The sequence below is a fragment of the Zingiber officinale genome, chromosome 8B, assembly GCF_018446385.1.
Source record: "Zingiber officinale cultivar Zhangliang chromosome 8B, Zo_v1.1, whole genome shotgun sequence".
Taxonomy (NCBI): domain Eukaryota; kingdom Viridiplantae; phylum Streptophyta; class Magnoliopsida; order Zingiberales; family Zingiberaceae; genus Zingiber; species Zingiber officinale.
The window spans coordinates 104,607,861-104,629,758 of record NC_056001.1 but is presented as its reverse complement, the minus strand read 5'-3'; the positions used below and the strand labels follow the sequence as shown (position 1 = coordinate 104,629,758).

General features: G+C 41.3%; 2 protein-coding genes across 5 annotated transcripts; one reads left to right on the top strand and one right to left on the bottom strand.

The window, feature by feature from the left end:
* The first annotated feature begins 317 nt into the window (after positions 1-317).
* On the top strand, positions 318-4,124 carry LOC122016331 (vesicle-associated membrane protein 721-like). The gene is made up of 5 exons (XM_042573593.1): positions 318-657; positions 3,127-3,268; positions 3,355-3,475; positions 3,579-3,641; positions 3,741-4,124. Exons 1-5 carry the CDS (start codon positions 468-470, stop codon positions 3,882-3,884), a joined length of 660 nt encoding a protein of 219 aa, XP_042429527.1. The 5' UTR covers positions 318-467; the 3' UTR covers positions 3,885-4,124.
* Positions 4,125-7,189: 3,065 nt separating this feature from the next.
* LOC122016329 (probable protein phosphatase 2C 33) lies at positions 7,190-13,755 on the bottom strand. 4 transcript variants are annotated; one of them, XM_042573591.1, is made up of 10 exons: positions 13,537-13,755; positions 13,423-13,449; positions 13,193-13,285; positions 12,869-13,119; positions 12,610-12,781; positions 12,316-12,533; positions 12,120-12,227; positions 11,924-12,049; positions 11,586-11,815; positions 7,190-7,623 (listed from the first exon to the last, which is right to left on the bottom strand). In XM_042573591.1, exons 4-10 carry the CDS (start codon positions 13,085-13,087, stop codon positions 7,404-7,406), a joined length of 1,293 nt encoding a protein of 430 aa, XP_042429525.1. In that variant the 5' UTR covers positions 13,088-13,119; positions 13,193-13,285; positions 13,423-13,449; positions 13,537-13,755; the 3' UTR covers positions 7,190-7,403. The 4 variants fall into 4 exon arrangements, with proteins under 4 accessions (XP_042429525.1, XP_042429524.1, XP_042429522.1 ...); XM_042573590.1 differs by having other exon boundaries at positions 13,193-13,299; positions 13,423-13,755; XM_042573588.1 differs by having other exon boundaries at positions 12,869-13,299; positions 13,537-13,753.
* Positions 13,756-21,898: the final 8,143 nt, after the last annotated feature.

Below are 21,898 nucleotides of genomic sequence, written 5' to 3'. Positions count from 1 at the left end.
GCCTTCGTCACTATGTCATACCCGTGGGGGCTCGCTTCTACGCTTGGAACAACATACCTTCATGATTGAACAATTTTGATTAAAATTATTTTAAAATGGTGTAACTTTCTTTAAAATGGCTCTAAAATGGAGTATAAATGAATATTTCATATATTAAATTAAGAGTGAAGCGTTATTTTAATAAAGAGAAGCACTAATATGAATAATTAAGAGTGTTTTTTTTTTTTGCTAAAATAAACAACCCCACTTAATTAGATGATTATTTTTTTTAGCCTAAAAAAATCACATAATTCAGTTGAGAAGCAGCGTTCCTTCCGTATTCCCTCTTTAAAAGGCTTTGCCGGTGAGAGGGAGGCAGCAAAAGTGGAACGTCTCTTCTCTTTGCAGCTTTGCTTCTTCTTTCTCCCTTTGAGCTTGCTTCCCAGATCTGGCGTTAGGGTTTCCTCCTGGGGGTGCTAGGAGTTGGGATGGGACAGCAGACGCTCATTTACAGCTTCGTTGCGCGGGGGACGGTGATCCTGTCGGAGTACACGGAATTCACCGGAAATTTCACTACCATTGCCTCCCAGTGCCTCCAGAAGCTCCCCGCGGCCAACAACAAGTTCACCTACGACTGCGACGGCCACACATTCAACTACCTCGTCGAGGACGGCTACAGTGAGTCCCTGCCCTTGCGTTCAATTCTGTGGTTATTATGACTTAAAAGTTCGGAGCGTGATCTGATCTATTCTTGTTTGACCGCTTATGCCATTTTGTGTTTGTCGTGGGTCTTTGGATTGGCTTCCTAGAGAGATTCAGCTGATTTGTGGTGGATTTGGAGGAATTAGGTTTCTAGTTACATTCTTTTGGTATTTGGGGAAGAAGGATGATACGTTGTTGCTTCCTTTAGATCTGAACTGAAGTCCTTTGAGTGGTAGGATTAGGTGGACGGAGAAACAATTGATCCTAAGATGTATGTCAACGTAATGAAGAGTAGCCTTTGTTATTTATTGTTAGTCATTTCGAAGAAAAAATTGGATGAGATGTTCATCTTTGGCCTTGTTTTTCACTTTGGATTGAAGTTAATTGTTTTCCTTCTTCTGTAGCAGAGAAACAATCATCAACCTATCTGATCTGGTGATGTGCGTGTGCTCTGTATCATTTTAGTGTAAAATCGTGCGATTTATATCTACCTTTGTTTTACAAGTAATCTATGTGATTACTCTATGTACGAAGTGCTTTGGTGCATTGCATATGCATATGCAGTCATTAATTTAATACCAATGGCTTGTAGACTCAGTTAATTTTGACAAAGTGATAAAGAAAGAGATCTCTAGGCTGGAAATGATATTATGTGTGAACAACTGTTGTTGAATGGTTTTTGGAAAGAAAAGAAGACTTTCATTGGAATTTGATGTGCATCCAGCTACAAATCTTCATGGATTGACAACTAATGAGAGGCATCTTAAACAAGGTTGAACTTCGTGTTTAAGTTGTCCATCCAATAAGATGCTTATTATGGATCATTATGAATAATTTTCTAGGATCTAATAAGGAAATTTTAGTGATCTTAAGAAGAGATTTATTACATGAAATCATGTCATTATCATAGTCATTACTGGTTCCTCAAGTCGTTAGAACTGTTCATACTCTCTTCATTTAAATCAAGTTGTTCAATCAGTTAGTCGCTATCACATGTAAAAGAAAGAAATTATACCTCAAGCTCTCTTAATTCTTCTACAACAAGGTTTCACATGAAGCTCAATCCCATTGCAGTCTTTCTTGTTTTAAATACTCAGTTGATTGTTTGGCATTTGTTCTAGCACATGTAAGGGATGTTGCCCCTGTCACTTTGTTGATGCTTTGTATATGCATTAAAAAAGATATATAAAAAGTAGATAATTTGTCATGTTCATGCATAATGTTTTCATCAACATAATATATTTATTTGAATCTAATAAATTTGAATAATCTAGATGAACTGAAAAGTTGAACAGAACTTTGTGAATTATGTACAATGCAGTTCTTATATGCATATACATTGCATCTATAGCTCCGCTGCATGATAAATCCACTTATGGTATATGCAATGCCATGCACTACAGCGTATACAAATTTGTCCCCATAAGCCACCTGTGGGAAACAATGAAGATCATGCTTCCTCCCTCCAATACGTATCCTAAAATGCTTTTTGAAACATTACAGATTGTATTTTAAACTGCTTTTTTCAACATTACAGATTGTATTTCAGGTTCCCAAACCCATCCTGGATTTGTTTTTATGAACTATGTTAGTATTACAAGGATGATTACAACGAATTTAGAAAATCTAGAAGTAATTATAATTTAAGTTAATCATTGACTTGTTACGAGAATTGGTTCTGACTATGTATAGTTGCCAAAACAATAAATACTTTCTCAAACAAGCAGATCATATTCCATTTTCCAGTACTCATCCTAACTGTTTTTTCTTAGCTATGTTATGGACAAGGAGTGTTGGGTATAGAGAGATAATATAGTTAATTGCTATTGAGAAACTTGGATTTGAATATAAATATACATATAAATAGTTGGAGACATAGTGCAAATAAATATGAATATGATGAGAACTTCATGACTGATTATTGAAAGCAAATTTTGTTGCATAAACAGGTAAATATCAGGTATTTGGTCATCTATCAGTGGCCAGAACCGTCCAGACAAAATGACATCATTTCTTTATCAGCTAAATTTCTTTATTCAGCCTTTTTTATTATAATCTGATTATACTGATGCTGTCTTTTTGTTAGCTAAATTTACATTGATCCTTTCCTAGTGGTAACTAATTTAAAATGTTGTTAATTCTTAGTTAAATTTCTCTATCTGGTATTAGCAATGTTGACTTGTATTTGATGGACTAGGATATGTCCATTTCAATGGATCTTAGGAACAAACAATGACAATTTTCCCTCATCTGTGCCATACTAGCTAGTCCCTTTCTGATGAACCATTAATCCTTTTATCCAACTATGTCAAATCAAACACTACTTGGTTTACCAAGTCATTCTTTTATTCACTGACCTGTCTAATTGTACTTGACATTGGTGTGTGTTTGCTTTGAATTGTCCATTAGCCTAATAGGACCTGATATTGTACATCAATTTTGCAGCATACTGTGTAGTTGCAGTTGAGGCAGCTGGAAGGCAGATCCCCAGTGCATTCCTTGAGAGAGTGAAGGAGGACTTCACCAAAAGATATGGAGGAGGAAAAGCTGCAACAGCTGCAGCCAACAGTTTAAACCGAGAGTTCGGGTGCCATTTTTGACTATCCAACTAATTATCAGCATTTTGCTCCATAATAGTTAACTAGAATTATTAACTTCTATTTACATCTCCAGGTCCAAACTTAAAGAGCACATGCAGTACTGTGTCAACAACCCTGAGGAAATCAGCAAGCTGGCCAAAGTGAAAGCTCAAGTTTCTGAAGTAAAAGGAGTCATGATGGAGAACATCGAGAAGGTAGGTAATCTTGCCATTCAACACTCCAAACCGATTGCATAAATTAAATATCCCAAGTTGCCTTAATTTTCTAAATTTTTATTACGGCTTCCACTGATCATAGGTGCTTGATCGTGGAGAGAAAATTGAGCTACTTGTGGATAAAACCGAAAATCTTCGCTCTCAGGTAATGATTTGCATTTTGCAGCAATTGTTATTTGTTTTGATATTCCAGCACTTCTTTCCCCATGATTTTGATTCTATTTAATCTGTGATTTGTGTTCAGGCTCAAGATTTCAGGCAGCAAGGAACAAACTTGAGAAGGAAAATGTGGCTACAGAACATGAAGATTAAACTGATTGTTTTGGCCATCATTATCGCTCTAATCATGATCATTGTCCTGTCTGTTTGCCATGGCTTCAAATGCTGATGGGTGCTACTAATGCCCATATTACTCAATGGAGAATACTAATACCAATTGCTGCTCAAATGGAAATGTTGAATTGATGAAGATGAATGATTCAGGGCATCATGTTATAGGAGAGAATTTTACTCAAAATTTCTTTGGAAATGAGGTGAGATTGACTACATACTACTTGATGATATATTTCAATGCGTTTCTTGTTGCCACTTTAAGAAATAGTATTCTATAGGATTGATGCTGGAATAATACGAATCATTTTTCAACATTAGTACTAATTAACATCATGCTTTTACATTGGTGTTAACACGATGATAACAATAGTTAACATAAATGGAAAAAAAAAATAAATAGAAGAAAAATTAAGGAGTCAATCTGAATGGAGTAGGAGGTTTCCAAGGAATGATAGGATTTTACAAACTTGATAGTCTCAAACCTAAAATGCTAAATCTTCAGTTGCATTTTACACAAATACTATGGCACACAATCTGATGTTTCTGGGTTACCAGATCTCACAACCGAAATGGTGTATTTAAAATTATATACTGAGATTGCGCCTTGAACTGGATGATGCAAGTTTGAATAGAACAGTTTTAAATCTGTGTTGGATAACATCAGGGAATGGTTAACTATAAAGATATTCTGCATTTAACCGTATATGTATATTCGCATGACTGCATGTATAACCGACAAACTATTAGCATTCATTAACGAGACAACGTTGAGTCATTTTGAGATATTCCATCATTTGTTACTAGGGATTATACATCAACATTGTCCCTGGAACCAACATTGTCTTTGCTGCCCTAAGATTGATCGACTCCTACTCATCCAAAACCCTGAATATTAATGTCAGAACTAGTAGAATAGAGTAAAACACAAGTAAAAGCATAAGTCTCACACTATTCGCCGAACTAATTGAAACCAATTACTTCAGGAATGAAGGTTCTTATTTCATCCACCTTTCTTAGTTGGAAGAATGAATGGTTGTAGCCATTCCCACCAATCTTTCTTATCAAGATAATTGGACTGTTCAATAAGTCCTTTGGATCTGTCATATAGTTCTTGGTGAACATAAACATCACATATTTACTACCGTGGAACAGGAATTAAATCCCGACCGACGCATGTCCTCGAGAAAAAATTCCTTCCATCCAGTAATCAGTCGGTTATAAATCGATCATATGATTGATGTACATAATCTAAGGATGTGAGGGGAGCATGGGAGAGCTTAATCATTTTTTTTATTACAATTGGTTAACATAAACATCAGTTGCACAATAAAGTTAAAATCTGTCTGAATATTTATTCAAGCTATGATAGCCAATCGAATCTGACCATTTTTACAGTATAAAATATACTATAATTGTCTCACAGAACCTCTCTAAGTTCAGTAAAAAGACAAAATCTATCATATCCTATCATTCACAAGAATCTGTCTTCTCTTATCAACAATCATTTACCTATCTACAAATTAGTACTATTAATTTTTGGCAAATACTGTTTTCCATTCAACCTTTGTTCAGTGGATATCATGACAACCAATAAAACTAAGCCTAATTCAAGTTTCATTTCAACATAACTTAGATAATGTAAAACAATAATGATAATATTTTTTTTATAAATTTTATTGTTTTCTTTCATGAAGGTGGAGACGCTAAGTCTGTTTGGTATGCATGATAGGATAGGATTGGATTGATTAGGATAAGATTAAAGGTAAGATAAATAATTCTCCTTGAGGCCAAGGGATTATGAATCCTATCCTTAATCATCTATAATCCTATCTCTAATCAACTCTACCAAACGCTTGATTAAAATTTTTTTGAAAATATAATCTTATCCTATCATGCAATCAAACGGAGCCTTAGTGCAATAGTAAAGTTGTCTCCGTGTGACTAATCACGAGTTTGAGTCATAGATACGATTTCTTGTAATACAAAATAAGATTACGTACAATAGATTCTTCTCTGAGACTCTGCATTAACGGAGTTTCATGCATCGGAATATCTTTTTTTATTTTTCCTTAGTAATTAACTCACATATCTAGAAAATGACAGTTAGACATGTTATATTATATGGTGTTGAATATTTTATTATTTCAAGCACAAAAGTAAAAGATGAGAATTACATAGAGAAAAATATTAAGATGGATATGTAAACATATGTCTAATAACAAGTCCGGCTTAAGGCATAGACCTTTAAGGTCTATGCTTAGGGCCCAAATAAAATTGGAGCCATTATTATTACAAAATTTTTTAAATGTATGAGTATTTTCATTAAATTTTTAATGACTAAACATCATAATATTGCATCAGGCTATCAATTAATTCTATATTAATTAGATTCTCCTAAAATTCTATATACAGTTGGAATATAAGACCCAATTTAATTTTTTTTCATCCAATTTTGTAATACGGTAGTCCATCAAATCATCTCATTCTCTCATCAGTTCATTCTCTCATCAGTGTGCTCTGTATTTTTCCTTCCTCGTCAATGATTCGGTCATAAAGTTCATATCGTTTGTTTTAATCATAATATCACTTGGAGAAATAAAATCAAAATATATAAGTCATTATTGTAAAAACTAATTACTAATTTTTACACGGTCGAATGATCAGAATATTTTAGACAGTTCCTACTAACTGGGGTGCCCATTGACTTCAATTAAAAATGAAAGGCTCATAAGAGGATTTTGCAAATGACTAGCGCCCTCTTCATTTTTGCCCTATAACCCTATCTTCTTTGCTCTCAGAATATAATATGGGTACTTGAAAATTAGTTACTATTTTAAGTAAATATACACACAACAAAACTATACAAATTTTAAACATTATTTAGTAGATGAGGAAAAACATGGACCCATTGTAAAAAAAAAAAAACATAGACAGATCAAAAAAATCTGTCCATAGATCATTTTTGTGGTATGTTCTTTGTCTGCAAGATTTTGGGCAGAACGAACTTTCTTTCCCGCTCAGTCAATCCGTCCTCAACATCTTGAATCTCCTCACAGTAGCACCGCGAGCTCGCAGCCGGCCGCGAGTGACTCACAGCAGAGCTGCCGCAAAACGACTCTGCAAGATCAATTGTTGTGGCCTTGAGCAACCTTGCAGCCACCTTGTGAAGGCCGCAAGGTTCCACAAGATGGTTGTGAAGTTGCTCGTGCCAAAACTGCCACAAATGGCCGCAACCTCACTGCTGCAAGACGCAGTCATTTGAGACACCATTGTAATTTGGGGAAAGATCACATTCAGAACAAGCTTTGTTCGTATTGAAGAGGACCAAACACTTCCCATTTTATTGGAGTACAAAAAGACTTTTCTTGGAAATACTAGGATTGCATCGATACTGGTTCATACAAACGCGGGAATCGGTTAGTCTTCAAAGCTACATAATCTAAGATATCACACATTTTACATCCATCAAACAACAATTAGACGATGAACTTGGAGGAGCATCAGCCTGACAGTTTATTATTCGCATTACTCATTTTACATTTACTACTAGATTAATTTAGCTGCACATTGTATTTCACCTGGACATCGTCGATTCGCGAGGCCGTTTTCCCTCCATGGCATCTTTCTTTCTCCGGCAATCATGGCAAAGGTAGGGACCCTCCCATGCTTTCGATGTTGCAGAAAATGAATCGCTGGAATCGATTAATAGATCATCATCCAACACTCGATCTGTCTGGCAGATAGCACATCGAAGAGTCCCTGAGTCCTCCGTCGGCGAGAAATTTTTTCCCAGTCTGTATACAGAATGTCATTGGCAAAGATCAAGCTATGTCTAAATTGCATCTCTTGCTATTTTTATTTCTGAGCTGGCTTCCTTCAGAACAAAAGTCAACAGTAATTGGAAGCGATAAGAGATGAACAACTAATGATGCTCCTTCCTAAATCCTACAAGATCCTTTTCGAAAATGAAACAATTATAAACATCTAACTGGAAAACAGTACTAAAAACATATTTAATCTCTTGGTAATATTCTAGACACATCTTAAATCAGGATATTTAAATGACCCAAGCGGTCTGTGGTCGACTAACGGCATAGCACATGCTATTAAAAAGGATCGAGTTATCGTATAAACTACAAATCTTGCTATTTTCGTATCACATACATGGCTTCATTCAGATAAGATTGGCAGTAAAGTGTCTGAGAGGCGAACAGCAATAGAAATGATGCCCACTACTAAATCTTATAGGATCTTTTCGAAAATGAACAATTATTAGCATTTAAACTACAGTACTAGAAACACATTCAACCTCTTAGTGTGATAGTATAGACACTTAAAACCAAGATTCTATAGCATATATTTGTGTGGGAAAGGGCATATTGCAATAGGTATTTTTTTTAAAAAATATTGATAAAAAATAACTAACAGATGTGCAACAGAGCATATTAATCAATCCATCTAAAATTGTATCATGTCTGCATCACAACTTTCGACCTGTTTATTAAATAAATCATGTTCAGATTAAAGTTACTTTATCGTGGATCAAGAAAACATGTCCTATTCGCAGTCCATTGACTTGAACTTGCGCAATAGACTTTCCCTTCATCTCTTCATCCAGGCCATCATAACCAAGAACCAAGTTCACAAGGGAAACAAGATTAGCACCACACTCTTCCTAGATCGTGAACCCTAATGCAATCTACTGTTGCGACCAGATCCAATCACCTGTATGGTTGTTGGAGTTGAGGAGCCCACAGTATTAGTGGTTGGCAGTTGTGGGCGTTGATTGTAGGTACACGTGCTGCCTGATGGACCAAGCAATCCTTGATGGAGATCTAGTGGCCAAGTATGGTGAAGGGAGATGCAAGCCCTGAATGAGCCTAGTGTACTTTCCCTCCTTGGTTCACCGCAGCTCAACAACTATATGCACAAGGTTAAATGACACAAGGATGAGCTTCCCTCGTCACTAAATTAAGAGTTTCACCATTGAGCATCTTATCAATGATAACCCAACAGAGAAAATGTCCTAAAGTGTCACAAGAAGTTTGATGGTTTTTTAAGATGACATTGGAAAACCGACAAGCCAACAACAAAGGAAAGTATTCACCGAGAGTCCGCTAAGCATCCAAACATGTTTCATATTGGCACATATCTGAATCATTTAATAGAGATCAAAGTCCGGCAATGATTCTTCATATGCCGACCCCTTTTTTGTTGCTTTGCTGTTCCTTAGCTCGTGGCCTTTGTGTCAGTTCAAGTAGCTCAAGATAATTCAGTGTTATATGTGGCAAAGGAAGTCAACAATTCTACATGTCCGAGGGTCAACTAGATATTGGTGCTACAATCCCACAATATTAAATATTAACTGCAACCTGCAACAACTTAATCCTCTAAGCTACGCTAGACACAATTAAATTTGATTGGATGATTTCTTGTACCAAAGTTGAAGCTATTAAGAAAAGACCAGATCAAGATTCTCTATACTTAATACTCCCTCCCCTCTTTGTGGGTGAATGTGGGTGGTGATCCTGTGGCCCACAGACAATACGTGGATATTTAACTAAGGCTATTTTATTATAAGAAAAATGTTGGCATAAGAGTGATCCAAATACAAGGCTTGCTGCATGTTGCCTCCATCTAGACATTTATTTTTGTAATAGACACTACTCACATTAGCTACACTGATATGTCAGTAACAAGATTCCTACAAACAGGGTAAGCTACCTAATTCCATATGTATTGATATGATGCTTGGTTGTTGTTCCAGTTGATACTAGCATCTGAAAAGTTGATGAGAAGGGAAGGCTAAATTTTTATCAACTACTTTCAATTAACAATAGTGCATATCAACTTTTTGAGCTTTTTGCATATGCAACACATTGTTTTTAATAAGCAAGAACTAGAAGAATAGAACATGCTTTTCACCATTCAACAGATGGTAAATATTTTTTTTTTCCTTAATAATTTTAAGATTGACCCAAATCTTAGCACAAATATAAATCATATTTTATGATATCATTGATTAGATATTGACTAATAATTAATAAGTTTTCATCAATAGTCCTTCTAGCAATCTTAGGTTCTTGCCATGTCTTCAGTTTGAAGGGGATGTTATTAAGGAAACTGCTCTTAAAACAGATCAAATGATGCCTTTAGTCTGAAGCATGACACCACCAAGTCTCTAATTTGTTGGCTAGCTATATACTGAGCATGATCAATATGTGCAGCAAACATCTTGGTAGGACTTATGATGCAAGACTCATGATGCGTATTAATTAGGAAGTTTAATAAACATGAAAATCTTAGTTCTAAATTGAAAGTGAAGTTCTACATTTTTATGGCTCATTGAACTTTTTAGAATATGTAAGATTTTATTTTGGTTGTCATTGCAAAATTGAAAAAGTTCACTATTATTTAAGGGACTAACTTATTTTAAGGAAAAATTATTCATTTACCAAGTTTGTAAGATTAGGTTATTTATTACTGAGTTTTAGTTGGAGCTTTTAAAAGAGACCCCACTTCCTCTTGTTAATTTCATCATTTAGTTAATAAAATTTGAATTCTCTTCATGAGTTTTGGTTTTCCTCTTCATGATTTTTGTTCGTCTCATGGCTACATAAAGTGATATCAAAGCTGAATTCCTAGTTTAGCTGTGTTGTGATTTACCTTCAGCCACAACTCATCCTCTCCACCACGTCTGTCTTTCCATTTCCATCTGCTATTGCATCCAATTCACATTAATCAGTTGTGTCCATCCTTCTAACCATCCTCACATTGCGCATCTCTCCACAAATCCAACCAAATCCACATGTTGTAACAACCACTCCACAGATCATGTCCTCCACACTTCCCCTAGGTGGGTCTTGCTGCCTCGTGCAGAACCCGACACCAAAACTCCAAGAGGTTCAGTAATAATAAAAAAAAGGCACTCCTAATTTATTTGCATCGATCTGTTTGGAATGTGTAATGAGTTGAGCTGCACAATTGATATTATTTTCTAACTTGAGAGGGACTGTTAGATTGATTCCAGATTAAACTAGAACTATCTCTATACTTATCTTTACCATTTTACCAACACCTCTATACCAAAGGGTTCTAATTTATAATATTCAACAATTAGGACCTACTTCACTATGCTTAAAGTTTATTTAAGAGAAATAAACACCAAAATTTTAAGTTTTAGACTAATACATATAAAATTAAATTTTGAAGTGGTGAACTTAAAAAATCCTATATTTTTTAAATATATGTGAAGTTTTTCCTTATTAGTCTACATGAAGCCTGATACAAGTTGACCTCTATTTTGTGCTAAGCTGCTAACCGCATTCCAGTACACATCATATTATTTTTAACTAACTTCTCCTCTTCTAAATCTGTTATATTTGAAGTAACAATATCGCATCTGGTCTATTCCTAAACATATACATCAAGCTCATATAATAAGCAAACTTGAGGACAAGCCTCAAAATATTTTATTCCAACCCCTTGGGCTAACCAAATTACTAGAACACTTATATGCACAACATACTTATCTGGCAAAAACTGGAAGGGGCGTCGTCTATATCCAAAAGGAAATGAATGAGTTTTGGATTACCCAGCACTGGATAACAAGTAATACAAGGACAATGACAACAATCAAATCTTATCCCACTAGGATTACTGGATAGCAAGTAATGAAGTATAAAAAAAACATCAGAGCCTGACTGGTCAAGTAAAAAACCAATGGCAGATGATCATAGTAAAGTCACAATAGTACCTTTCTTCCAGCATAGCCGACCCCTCCTCAAATAACTCCTCCACAGCTCCAACAGAAGACAATTTGGTAGGTTTTCCAACACCATTCTTTGACTTCTTCCCGAAAATAAGAGATCTGAATTTGTTTTGCTGCTTTATTGTTGGAGATTGTACAAATGTATGTTCTGGTGGAATTATATCAACAACTAGGCAAGTTGTATCATCTTTTAGGCCACTTTTTCGCAAAGCTTCCTGACCAAGTTGATCATACAAGAATTCTTTAAGTGAACAAAATGGAAGTTCTGAGAAAGAAATATGTAATCAAATCAATAAAGACAAATTGGCTAACACTTTGATCACCTTCACCACAAGCTTTGCAGCAAGTTCTGCAGGAAGTCCTCGGCAAGCTTTGGCAGCTAGCTCAGATGGAAGAGCATCCCATATGCCATCAGAAGCAATTATCAACCGTCCTCCAGCAGCAGAAAGCTGACCACCCAACAACAAACTAGTTCAAAAAACAGGATCACTATGAATAACTAAGCTCAGCAACTTTCACCTTCACTTGCTTCACGTGAGGAATTGGGACGATGAACTCGCCTACATCTGTATCTCCAATTGACCTGGAGAGGCATAGCCCACCAGGCCAGCATCTAAGTGGCCCAACCTGAGAAGCAGCAGGAGATAGATCAGATAATAGGCAGCACAAGTCTTCGCTAGTATTGTGGCGTTGCAATTTTCTGCTGATGCCTAACCTCTTTCCCTCCGCAAAGGTTAAGTCTTCCAACCTCCCCACCACTAGCAGTGACACGCTCTCTCTCCTCAACATTCTCTTCCAGTCTATGGTCGACTGTAAGCAACGAAACTACGCCATCCTGTGAGTCTAGTATGCAGCGCGAATCGCCAACAGATGCAACTGTCACAGTCCAACCGTCAATGACAACGAGTGTTGCTGTCGTCCCGGAAGTCTCCCCTGAAAGAGCATACAAAGCTCAGTTTAAGTTTGGCCTAGAGCGCAGAATTAAGAGCCTAGATGAACAAAATCTTGCCTTTTCGCTGGAAATCGGTGTCTGCCTTAACAAAACCAGCGACAAGCGCCCGGGGAAGGGCTTCAAGCCACTCTTCTCTACTAATTCCCTGTGGAATTACGCTCATGACGTGGTCCAAAAGGTGTTCTTTTGCGAATACAGCAGCTGAAGCTCCATTGTGCCCATCAAAGATCTGCCAACTAGCGGCTGTCAAATGAAAGGAAACTGCAGAGAAACAGAATGCATAGTGGAAGCTCAAACCGAAAGGGGGAAAGGATACCGCGAAGACCGAGAACAAGGAGGTGGCGTCGCCTGGAACCCGGAAGCAGTCGGGCCTCACAAGGAAGTAATCTTCGCCCCTCTTAGCGAAGGCGGCGTTGCCGTACTTAATGGAGGGCTTCTCAGACTTGCCGCCTCGGATCTCCAGGCCGATGAGGGTTGCGAGGGGGACCATGGGAGACTGAATGCTCGGATCTCGTGGCCGTACGTCGGTTGCCATCGTTCGCCGGCGAGGCGGTCACCCAAGGAACCCTAATACATTTTGCTCCGGTTAAAAACGCATTCACTTTCTCCTCTTTCACTTACCCTCGTCCGAGCAACGCACATTGCCAATCGAAGCCGAGGACGAATAAACAAAGATCGATTCTTTGACCAAGAACTGGCTCTGACGACTGACGATAGGAGCCCGAAGAATCAGCTGCACAAATCGATCTCCAAGATCGAGACGAGACAAGTGTACGGCGTCAGATTTAGACGGAAAGAAATAGAAACCCCAAATTGGGCGAACAAATCGAGATGCGAAGATAAAACAGAAAAACGGAAATGCTCCCTCACCCAAGATCAATCAACGTAACCTGCAAGCTGCAAAGCAGAGAAGAATTAGGGGAAAAAGCGAGATTTTTATCAGTGCAGAGAGAGAGAGAGGAAGAAAGGCAAGAAAAGCAGTACTTTTATGTGTCATCCAGTTGTTTTCGCTTTCCATCTTCTTTCCCGTCAAAGCTCTGGATTCGACTGGGATGTAGCTGTAGGCCTCTTGTGCGTGGACTGGGACTGGGCGCATGTGGTACGCAGCAGCAGCAGCATGATGCATGGACCACCGCCCATCATCGCAAAGCCTCAGGACTGGAATCGAAGGTCAATCCGATTGGATTGAAGAAAAAAAACAATAGGAACATCTCCGACAAGCTGATTCAGCCAGATGAGTTAGGATCCGTGACCTAAAATAATTCAACCTTCAGCATAACTTTCAAACGAAAGTTTTTCATGCCAATTTCTTGTAATATTTTTAAAATTTAAAAAATTATTTAATTTATTAAATTTAGATCATCATTTCTAAATACACATTATATCAGCTGCATTAAAATTTTTATTATCTTTATTTTCAAATTATTTTTATCTTGATCTCTTTCAATTTTTTATTATTTTTTTCTCTTCCTAAACCCTAAGAGTATCCACAGTGGGAACTCACGTGGCTCCAACGAAGAGCTCCTTTGTTGATAACGAGGCATGGAGCCATTTATTCATTGTTTTTTTTTTATTATTATTAAATATTTTTATTTTTTATTTTAAAAATTAAAATATTAAAATATTAAAAAAACTAGGAAATGTTAATTTTTAGATTAATAATTTGTGAATTTAAATTTTATTAAAATTTAATTATATATAATGTAGAATGGAGAGGTGAGAGAAATATATTTAACAAAATGTATGGGAAGGAATTGTTGGAAGATTTTTTTATAATGTAAAAATATATATGAGATTTTTTACTTTTAACATGGTGCGAATGTAGTAACAAAGAAGTTCATGGAGAGGTTTCATGACTGTGGATGCCCTAATATCTAGGTTTCATTACCAATGCATTCCTTTTATTTTTTTTCTCTTTCCTAAATTAAATAATATATTAATATTTAAGAAATGAATTTCATTTCTTAAATTAAAAAAAAAATATTATTAATGAAATCTAGATTTAGATAATGGATAGTGATACGGTAAGAGATAAGAGGGAAGGACATTTCAGACATTGGACATGAAATTAGATTTGGTTTAAGTGGAAGCACGATTCACCCTTGAGAAGAGGTCGGGTTCCTTGGGAGGCGGCGGCCACGAAACGGAGGAGGCAGGGGGATTTTCTTGGTAGGGGGAATCTGCTCCCTCCTTGGTCGCCATCCTCGAGCGTCGGTTGCCGGTCACAACCCTCCTTCTTCCTCCTCCTCTCCTGCTACTCACCGACTCCATCACCGGCCGCCACTGTTTTCACCGCCTCTGTCACAACATGCATAACCCGCAGCTGGTGGCTTCCTCACGAGCTGCGCCGCCGCCTCACGCACGCAGTCGCTTTCCTTCTCCTCTCTCCCTTCTACACACCAGTCTCACCCAGGAGCACAACCGCGGCCTCTTGTAGCCGCCACCGACGCCCCCGGCGGTCGGCATCGTTCTCTGTGGCCATAGCCGCCTCTTCTCGCGTCGAGCGACTCCTACAGCGGCCACCGTCGCTTACAGGGTCCGCCGCCGCCTCTCCCAGCCGCTGCCGCCTCTTCCGACGGTTCTACAGCCGACTTCGATGGCTGTACATTTGTTGTCTCCCCTACTTTTGGCGTAGATTCAGCCCACCGTTATATTTCCGGGCATCTGTTGTGTTTTCCGGCCATCGAGCCGTCAGTGCGTGTTGTATTCCGGCCTGCGAGCCGAGGACATATTCTGGCTTCATGTCGCTTTGTGGATACAGGGTACACCGAATTCCACATCGCTGCTCCTAGATCCGACTCCTCTGTTGACTCACACTCATCCATCCGTCAGGGTCGCGACGATTCGATCACCACCGCGATCAGCTCACCGAGCCATCCGAGGGCGCCCCCCGGGGCCAGGGTACGTTCTCGTACTCGTTGCTTATTTCATTGTGCCACCATTTATTCGACTGCTTATGTATTCGTGGGATACGCCTCGAGCACCGAGGTACCAGAGACCAGGGCAACCTAGTTGCTGGCTGCAGGTACGGTTGACCGGAGGATTTCTGACGACTCGGTCAACACAGGAGACAGTTTTTCAGGCGAGTCATGTGGATGCGGTCAACCTTCCAGACACGTCGTTCCGACGGGTCCGTCTTCTCAGCTTCCCGACAGGATCAAATTGGCGTCGTCTGTGGGAACGCACCTGGTCTGGAACGTGAAGACGGATGACCCGGAAAGTTCCGCCATCCTCATGGCCTTGATGGGTTTCGACGAGTATATCATATCCTCCTCACTCCACGGGCATTCGGGAGTCGAGAAATTGAGTCAAATCCTCTGCTGGTCGGCAGGTTAGTTTTTCAGCTATATTCTCTTTTGGTCATAGAATTTATCATGGTTTCTCGAGCGAGGACTCCCGTGCCGATCAACCGGGTTTCCATCATATCCGAGCCACGGGCTCGATGCCGAAGATCCCGTGCCGATCGGTCGAGCGTATATTATCCGAGCCACGGGCTCGATGGCGAAGACCCCGTGCTGATCGGTCGGGCGTATATTATCCGAGCCACGGGCTCGAGGCCGAAGACCCCGTGCTGATCGGCCGGGCATATATTATCCGAGTCACGGGCTCGAGGCCGAAGACCCCGTGCCGATCGGACGGGTGTGTATTATCTGAGCCACGGGCTCGATGCCGAAGACCCCGTGTCGATCGGCCGAGCGTATATTATCCGAGTCACGGGCTCAATGTCGGAGACCCCGTGTCGATCGGTCGGGCGTATATTATCCGAGCCACGGGCTCGATGCCGAAGACCCTGTGCCAATAGACCGGGCGTATATTATCCGAGCCACGGGCTCGATGCCGAAAACTCCGTGTCGATCGACCGGGCCTATATTATCCGAGCCACGGGTGATGTGCGTAGATTATATACTCTTTTATGCATATTTTTACGCACATTTACATACTTTGAGCATGCTTGATCTATGCATTTTTATACTTCCAGCTTTCCTTTTCGCATATTTACTCTTTTGGTTCGGAGATCTGCTTTTTGTGCATTTTCTGTACACAGGAGTCGAAATTGGTGAAGATTATGCGTCCTCGGACAAGCTTGGAAGGAATTGAAGGGAGAGAGCATCAGGCCGTGTACCACACACGGCCGTGTAGTTTTAACAGGAAGGGAAGAGGACATGGCCGTGTGAATCTCACACGGCCGTGTCTTGATTTTAAGAAATTAGAGCAGATGCCTTACATGGCCGTGTAGATCTACACGGCCGTGTGAGGTTTCCAGAGGCCAAGCCGTGTGTAGCATTTCCAGAGAACAGAAGGGTCCTGGCCGTGTGAGTCACACGGCCGTGCAGCTTTGGCAGAGAAGGAAGAGGACATGGCCGTGTGAATCTCACACGGCCGTGTCACGGGGCCGTGTGGCGCCCGATTTCCTCCTCTATTTAAACCCTCCTTCATGAATTGAAAGGGGATCTCTTTCCCTTTGGGAGAAGGCAAGATTTGGTGGTATCCTCCCATTCTTGGGAGGATTTCTGGGCGATTCGAGGGGAGTTCTTGACGATTTCGACTCCGGAGCGAGGATTGGATCCGAAGACGAGGCTTCTTCGTAGATAAGTTTTCTCTTTCCCCCTTTTCTTGGTTTCTTGGATTGGGGATTTAAGAAATGCTTGTAATCCTTATTTCTTCGGGTATTCTTCCTCGATTCATGGAGTAGATCTTGTATTCTAGGATTAAGGGAGTATTTGAATGATGGATTGATGTAATCTCTTATGGATTTGCCAATTTCTTATTTCAATGACATTGTCTTGCTTGTATCAATTAGATCTTGAATGATTAATTGTAATTTGTGCTTAATTCTCATTCTTGATTGATTGTTTGGATTTCTTGTGGACTTAGTAAAGATAAACTCTCACTCGATCATCCGAGGGATCCACGTGACAGGTGCAAGCCCGTGTAAGGACGTTTGAGAGATAATCTTGAAGAGGAAATAAGAATATTCAAGAGAGTAAGATGGATCTTGTGATTAGTTTCTTGTATCTTGATAGATTAATAAGTTGTGGGCTTCTATGTTGATATCCGAGGAAGGCATAGTAATAGGTGCACTTCTGTGTAAGGACAACGTAGGTTCACGTCTAATTGATCATATTTAGATACATTTCTCAGTCCTTAACCGGTTATCTATTGCAAGAGAGAACCGACAACTTTCTACAAGTGTTTGGCAATTGAGGGATAAGAATTGGTGAACCATTTACATTCAAGAAATCTTACAAAGAAACCGAAACTCCTAGAATCTCCCCTTATCATAACCCAAAACACTAAACTCTTGTTTGTTGATCTTTAATATTAGATTTGTTTACCTTCACTTTGTATTTGAAACAATTGGATAGTTGTTTAGCTAATTCGCATTGAGACATTTCTAGTGCTTATTCCAGTCTCTGTGGATACGATAATCTTTTATATTACTTGTGACATTTCCGTACACTTGCGGAGCGTAACAACGGGCTCGATGCCGGAGACCCCGTGCCGATCGGCCGGACGTATATTATCCGAGTCACGGGCTCGATGCCAAAGACCCCGTGCCGATCGGCCGGGCGTATATTATCCGAGCCACGAGCTAGATGCCGGAGACCCCGTGCCAATCGGCCGGGCGTATATTATCCGAGCCACGGGCTCGATGCCAAAGACCCCGTGCCGATCGGCCGGGTTTGAGTTATGTTTGAAGACCGTCAAGCGGTGACGTTAAACTCTAGAGTCGAACCGGCGACTATAAAGACCCCAACTTGACGACCGTCGAGCGGCGACGTTAAACTCTAGAGTCGAACTGGTGACTATAAAAACCACGGTTGGAAGACCGTCGAGCGGCGATGTTAAACTCTAGAGTCGAACCGGCGATTATAAAAACCCCGGCTTGAAGACCATCGAGCGGTGGCGTTAGACTCTAGAGTCGAACCGACGACTATAAAAACCCCGGCTTGAAGACCATCGAGCGGTGACGTTAGACTCTAGAGTCGAACCGACGACTATAAAATCCTGGCTTGAAGACCGTCGAGCGGCGACGTTAAACTCTAGAGTCGAACCGGCGAATATAAAAACCCCGGCTTGAAGACCGTCGAGCGGTGACGTTAAACTCTAAAGTCGAACCGGCGATTATAAAAACCCCGGCTTGAAGACCGTCGAGCGGCGACGTTAAACTCTAGAGTCGAACCGACGACTATAAAAATCCCGGCTTGAAGACCGTCGAGCGGCGACGTTAAACTCTAGAGTCGAACCGGCGACTATAAAAACCCTGGCTTGAAGACCGTCGAGCGGCGACGTTAAACCCTAGAGTCGAACCGACGACTATAAAAACCCCGGCTTGAAGACCACTTCATGGACCAATTCCTCGGATGTCCTTTCTCCCCCGTTCGGGGTCAAGCTTATCAGAGCATGTATCTCCCCCGTTCGAGGTGAGTGACCGACTTATCAGATATTTTATCTTCCCCGTTCGGGGTCGAGTGATTATCATTGATATCAGACCAGTTTCGGATCTTCTATCTCCCCCGTTCGGGGTCGAGCGATCGTCACTGATCTCGGACCAGCTTATCGGGTCTTCTATCTCCCCCGTTCGGGGTCGAGCGGTTGTCACTAGTCTCAAACCAGCTTATCAGATATCTTATCTCCCCCGTTTGGGGTCGAGCGATTATTACTGGTCTCAGACTAGCTTATCAGTTATTTAATCTCCCCCATTCGGGGTCGAGCGATTATTACTGGTCTCAGACCAGCTTCAGTTATTTCATCTCCCCTATTCGGGGTCAAGCTCATCAAAGTAGTTATCTCCCTTGTTTAGGGTCAAGCTTATCAGATATATTCTATCTCTCCTGTTCGGGGTTGAGCAGTCTTCACTGGTCTCGGACCAACTTATCAGATATATTCTATCTCCCCCGTTCGGGGTTGAGTGATCGTCACTAGGCTCGGGTCAGCTTATCAGATTTCTTATCTCACCCGTTCGGGGTCGAACATCTTTAATGATCGCGGGTGAGAGTAGGTTCACTGGTTTCGGACCAGGATATCTCACGGGCTCTATGCCCGCTCGGCTAAAGACTTTCGCGTCCGTGCGCCTCTATTTCCCAGGCTACGCTTCCGTTCAGTTCACGGGTGATGCGTCCGCTCGTCATTGTCCGCCCGACATCTATTCACCCGATCGATATTCTTCCGATCGCCCGGCCAACATTTTCTCGATCATGCGCTCAGCATCATTCGCCCGACGTATATCCACCTGATCGACATCCTTCCGATCGCCCGGTCGACACCTTCGTATTCGCGCGCTCAGCTTGCTTGTTATCTCATGTGTTGCTCGATCTACTAGCATTTTACTCGCCACTCGCTTGACGTTTCGCCGTTCACTCAGCATTGGCCCGGTTATCGACTTGGTATTATTTCTCGTAGTTCGTTCGGCATCGCTACCATCTCTCCCGCGACGCTCTCTCGATTACGTGGTTCACATTTTTTTTTGGTGGTTGCACGATCGGCATCTTCTCGATCATGCGCTCGGCTCGATCGCTCGTCTTTCTACCTGATCAACATTATCTCCGTTGCCTGGATAACACTATTACTCGTCACTCACTCGATACTACTTGAGTCACTTGCTCGGCGTCGTCGCAGCTACTCGTTCGATATGATAAGACTAGCCCAGTGATCTGATTTCGCGCGCGGCAACGATTCTATTTTGGACTTGGTCTAGTCAGTCGGACTTGCGCCTCCTTCGACAAGACTTGAAGGGGAGACTTGTGATACGGTAAGAGATAAGAGGGAAGGGCATTTCAGACATTGGACATGAAATTAGGTTTGGTTTAAGTGGAATCACTGTTCACCCTTGAGAAGAGGTCGGGTTCCTTGGGAGGCAGCGGCCACGAAACGGAGGAGATAGGGGGGTTTTCTTGGTAGGGGGAATCTGCTCCATCCTTGGCCGCCATCCTCGAGCGTCGGTTGCCGGTCACAGTCCTCTTTCTTCCTCCTCCTCTTCTGCTGCTCACCGACTCCATCACCGGCCCCCACTGTTTTCACTGTCTCTGTCACAGCGTACATAGCCCGTCGTTGGTGGCTTCCTCACGAGCTGCGCCGCCGCCTCACGCACGCAGTTGCTCCGGGCGTCGCTTTCCTTCTCCTCTCTCCCTTCTACACGTCAGTCTCACCCAGGAGCACAACCGCGGCCTCCTGTAGCCGCCACTGACGCCCCCGGTGGTCGACATCGCTCTCTACGGCCATAGCCGCCTCTTCTCGCGTCTGGCGCCTCCTACAGCGGCCACCGCCGCTTACAGGGTCTGCCGCCGCCTCTCCCAGTCACTGTTGCCTCTTCCGGCGATTCTACAGCCGACTTCGACGGCTGTACATTTGTTGTCTCCCCTACTTTTGGCGTAGATTTGGCCCACCGCTATATTTCCGGACATCTGTTGTGTTTTCCGGCCATCGAGCCGTGATGTTATGCTCTTTGTATTACCACTATGCTGGTGAGACATTTTACCAGCCGGCCTATGAGCCGTCAGTGCGTGTTGTATTCCGACCTGCGAGCCGAGGACATATTCTGGCTTCATGCCGCTTTGTGGATACAGGGTACACCGAATTCCACATCGCTGCTCCTAGATCCGGCTCCTCTGCTGACTCACACTCATCCATCCGTCAGGGTCGCGACGATTTGATCACCACCACAATCAGCTCACCGAGCCATCTGAGGGCGCCCGGGGTCAGGATACGCCTCGAGCACCGAGGTACCAGAGACCTGGGCAACCTGGTCACTGGCTGCAGGTACGGTTGACCGGAGGATTTCTGACGACTCGGTCAACACAGGAGACGACTCTTCAGCCGGGTCATGGGGAAGCGGTCAACCTTCCAGATATGTCGTTCCGACGGGTTCGTCTTCTCAGCTTCCCGACAGGATCAGATAGGATAGTTAATGCAAAGGATTCTTTTTATATAAACTATAAAATTTAAGGTAAATTCTGTGTTTAGAAAAGCTAATGTAGATGCTCTAATGGATGACAGAGTGAGATAAATAGTTGTTTGATCTATTGGAGATCGAAGGAGAATTTCATCTTCAAAGAACTCGTGCTTGCTTACTCTTACTCTACGTGAAGGATTTGTAGACGCAAAACAGGATCTGTTTGATTGTAACTTTTGTAATTGACAAAGTTTGACAGTTTCCACTTATAGTTGCCAAAGTTCTATTTACGATGACCTCCACATAATTAGACATTCAGATGGTAAAATTGCATCACATGAGTAAAATTTAAATCCAATAACGTTATTTACCTCCCTTTCACAAAGCCTTGGGGCGAACAATAGAGGAGTATTTGGAATAAGCATAATCACCTTTTGCATCACAAAGTTCTAG

Bases quoted from the DNA above. Each gene is read 5' to 3' on its own strand.
- LOC122016331 (XM_042573593.1), top strand. From the start codon at position 468: ATGGGACAGCAGACGCTCATTTACAGCTTCGTTGCGCGGGGGACGGTG. The intron at 658-3,126 runs GTGAGTCCCTGC...TCAATTTTGCAG, and splicing joins CCTCGTCGAGGACGGCTACA to CATACTGTGTAGTTGCAGTT. The intron at 3,476-3,578 runs GTAGGTAATCTT...CACTGATCATAG, and splicing joins TGATGGAGAACATCGAGAAG to GTGCTTGATCGTGGAGAGAA.
- LOC122016329 (XM_042573590.1), bottom strand. From the start codon at position 13,087: ATGGCAACCGACGTACGGCCACGAGATCCGAGCATTCAGTCTCCCATG. The intron at 12,782-12,868 runs GTATCCTTTCCC...GCTAGTTGGCAG, and splicing joins CCTTGTTCTCGGTCTTCGCG to ATCTTTGATGGGCACAATGG. The intron at 11,816-11,923 runs GTGATCAAAGTG...CAACTTGGTCAG, and splicing joins CTGCAAAGCTTGTGGTGAAG to GAAGCTTTGCGAAAAAGTGG.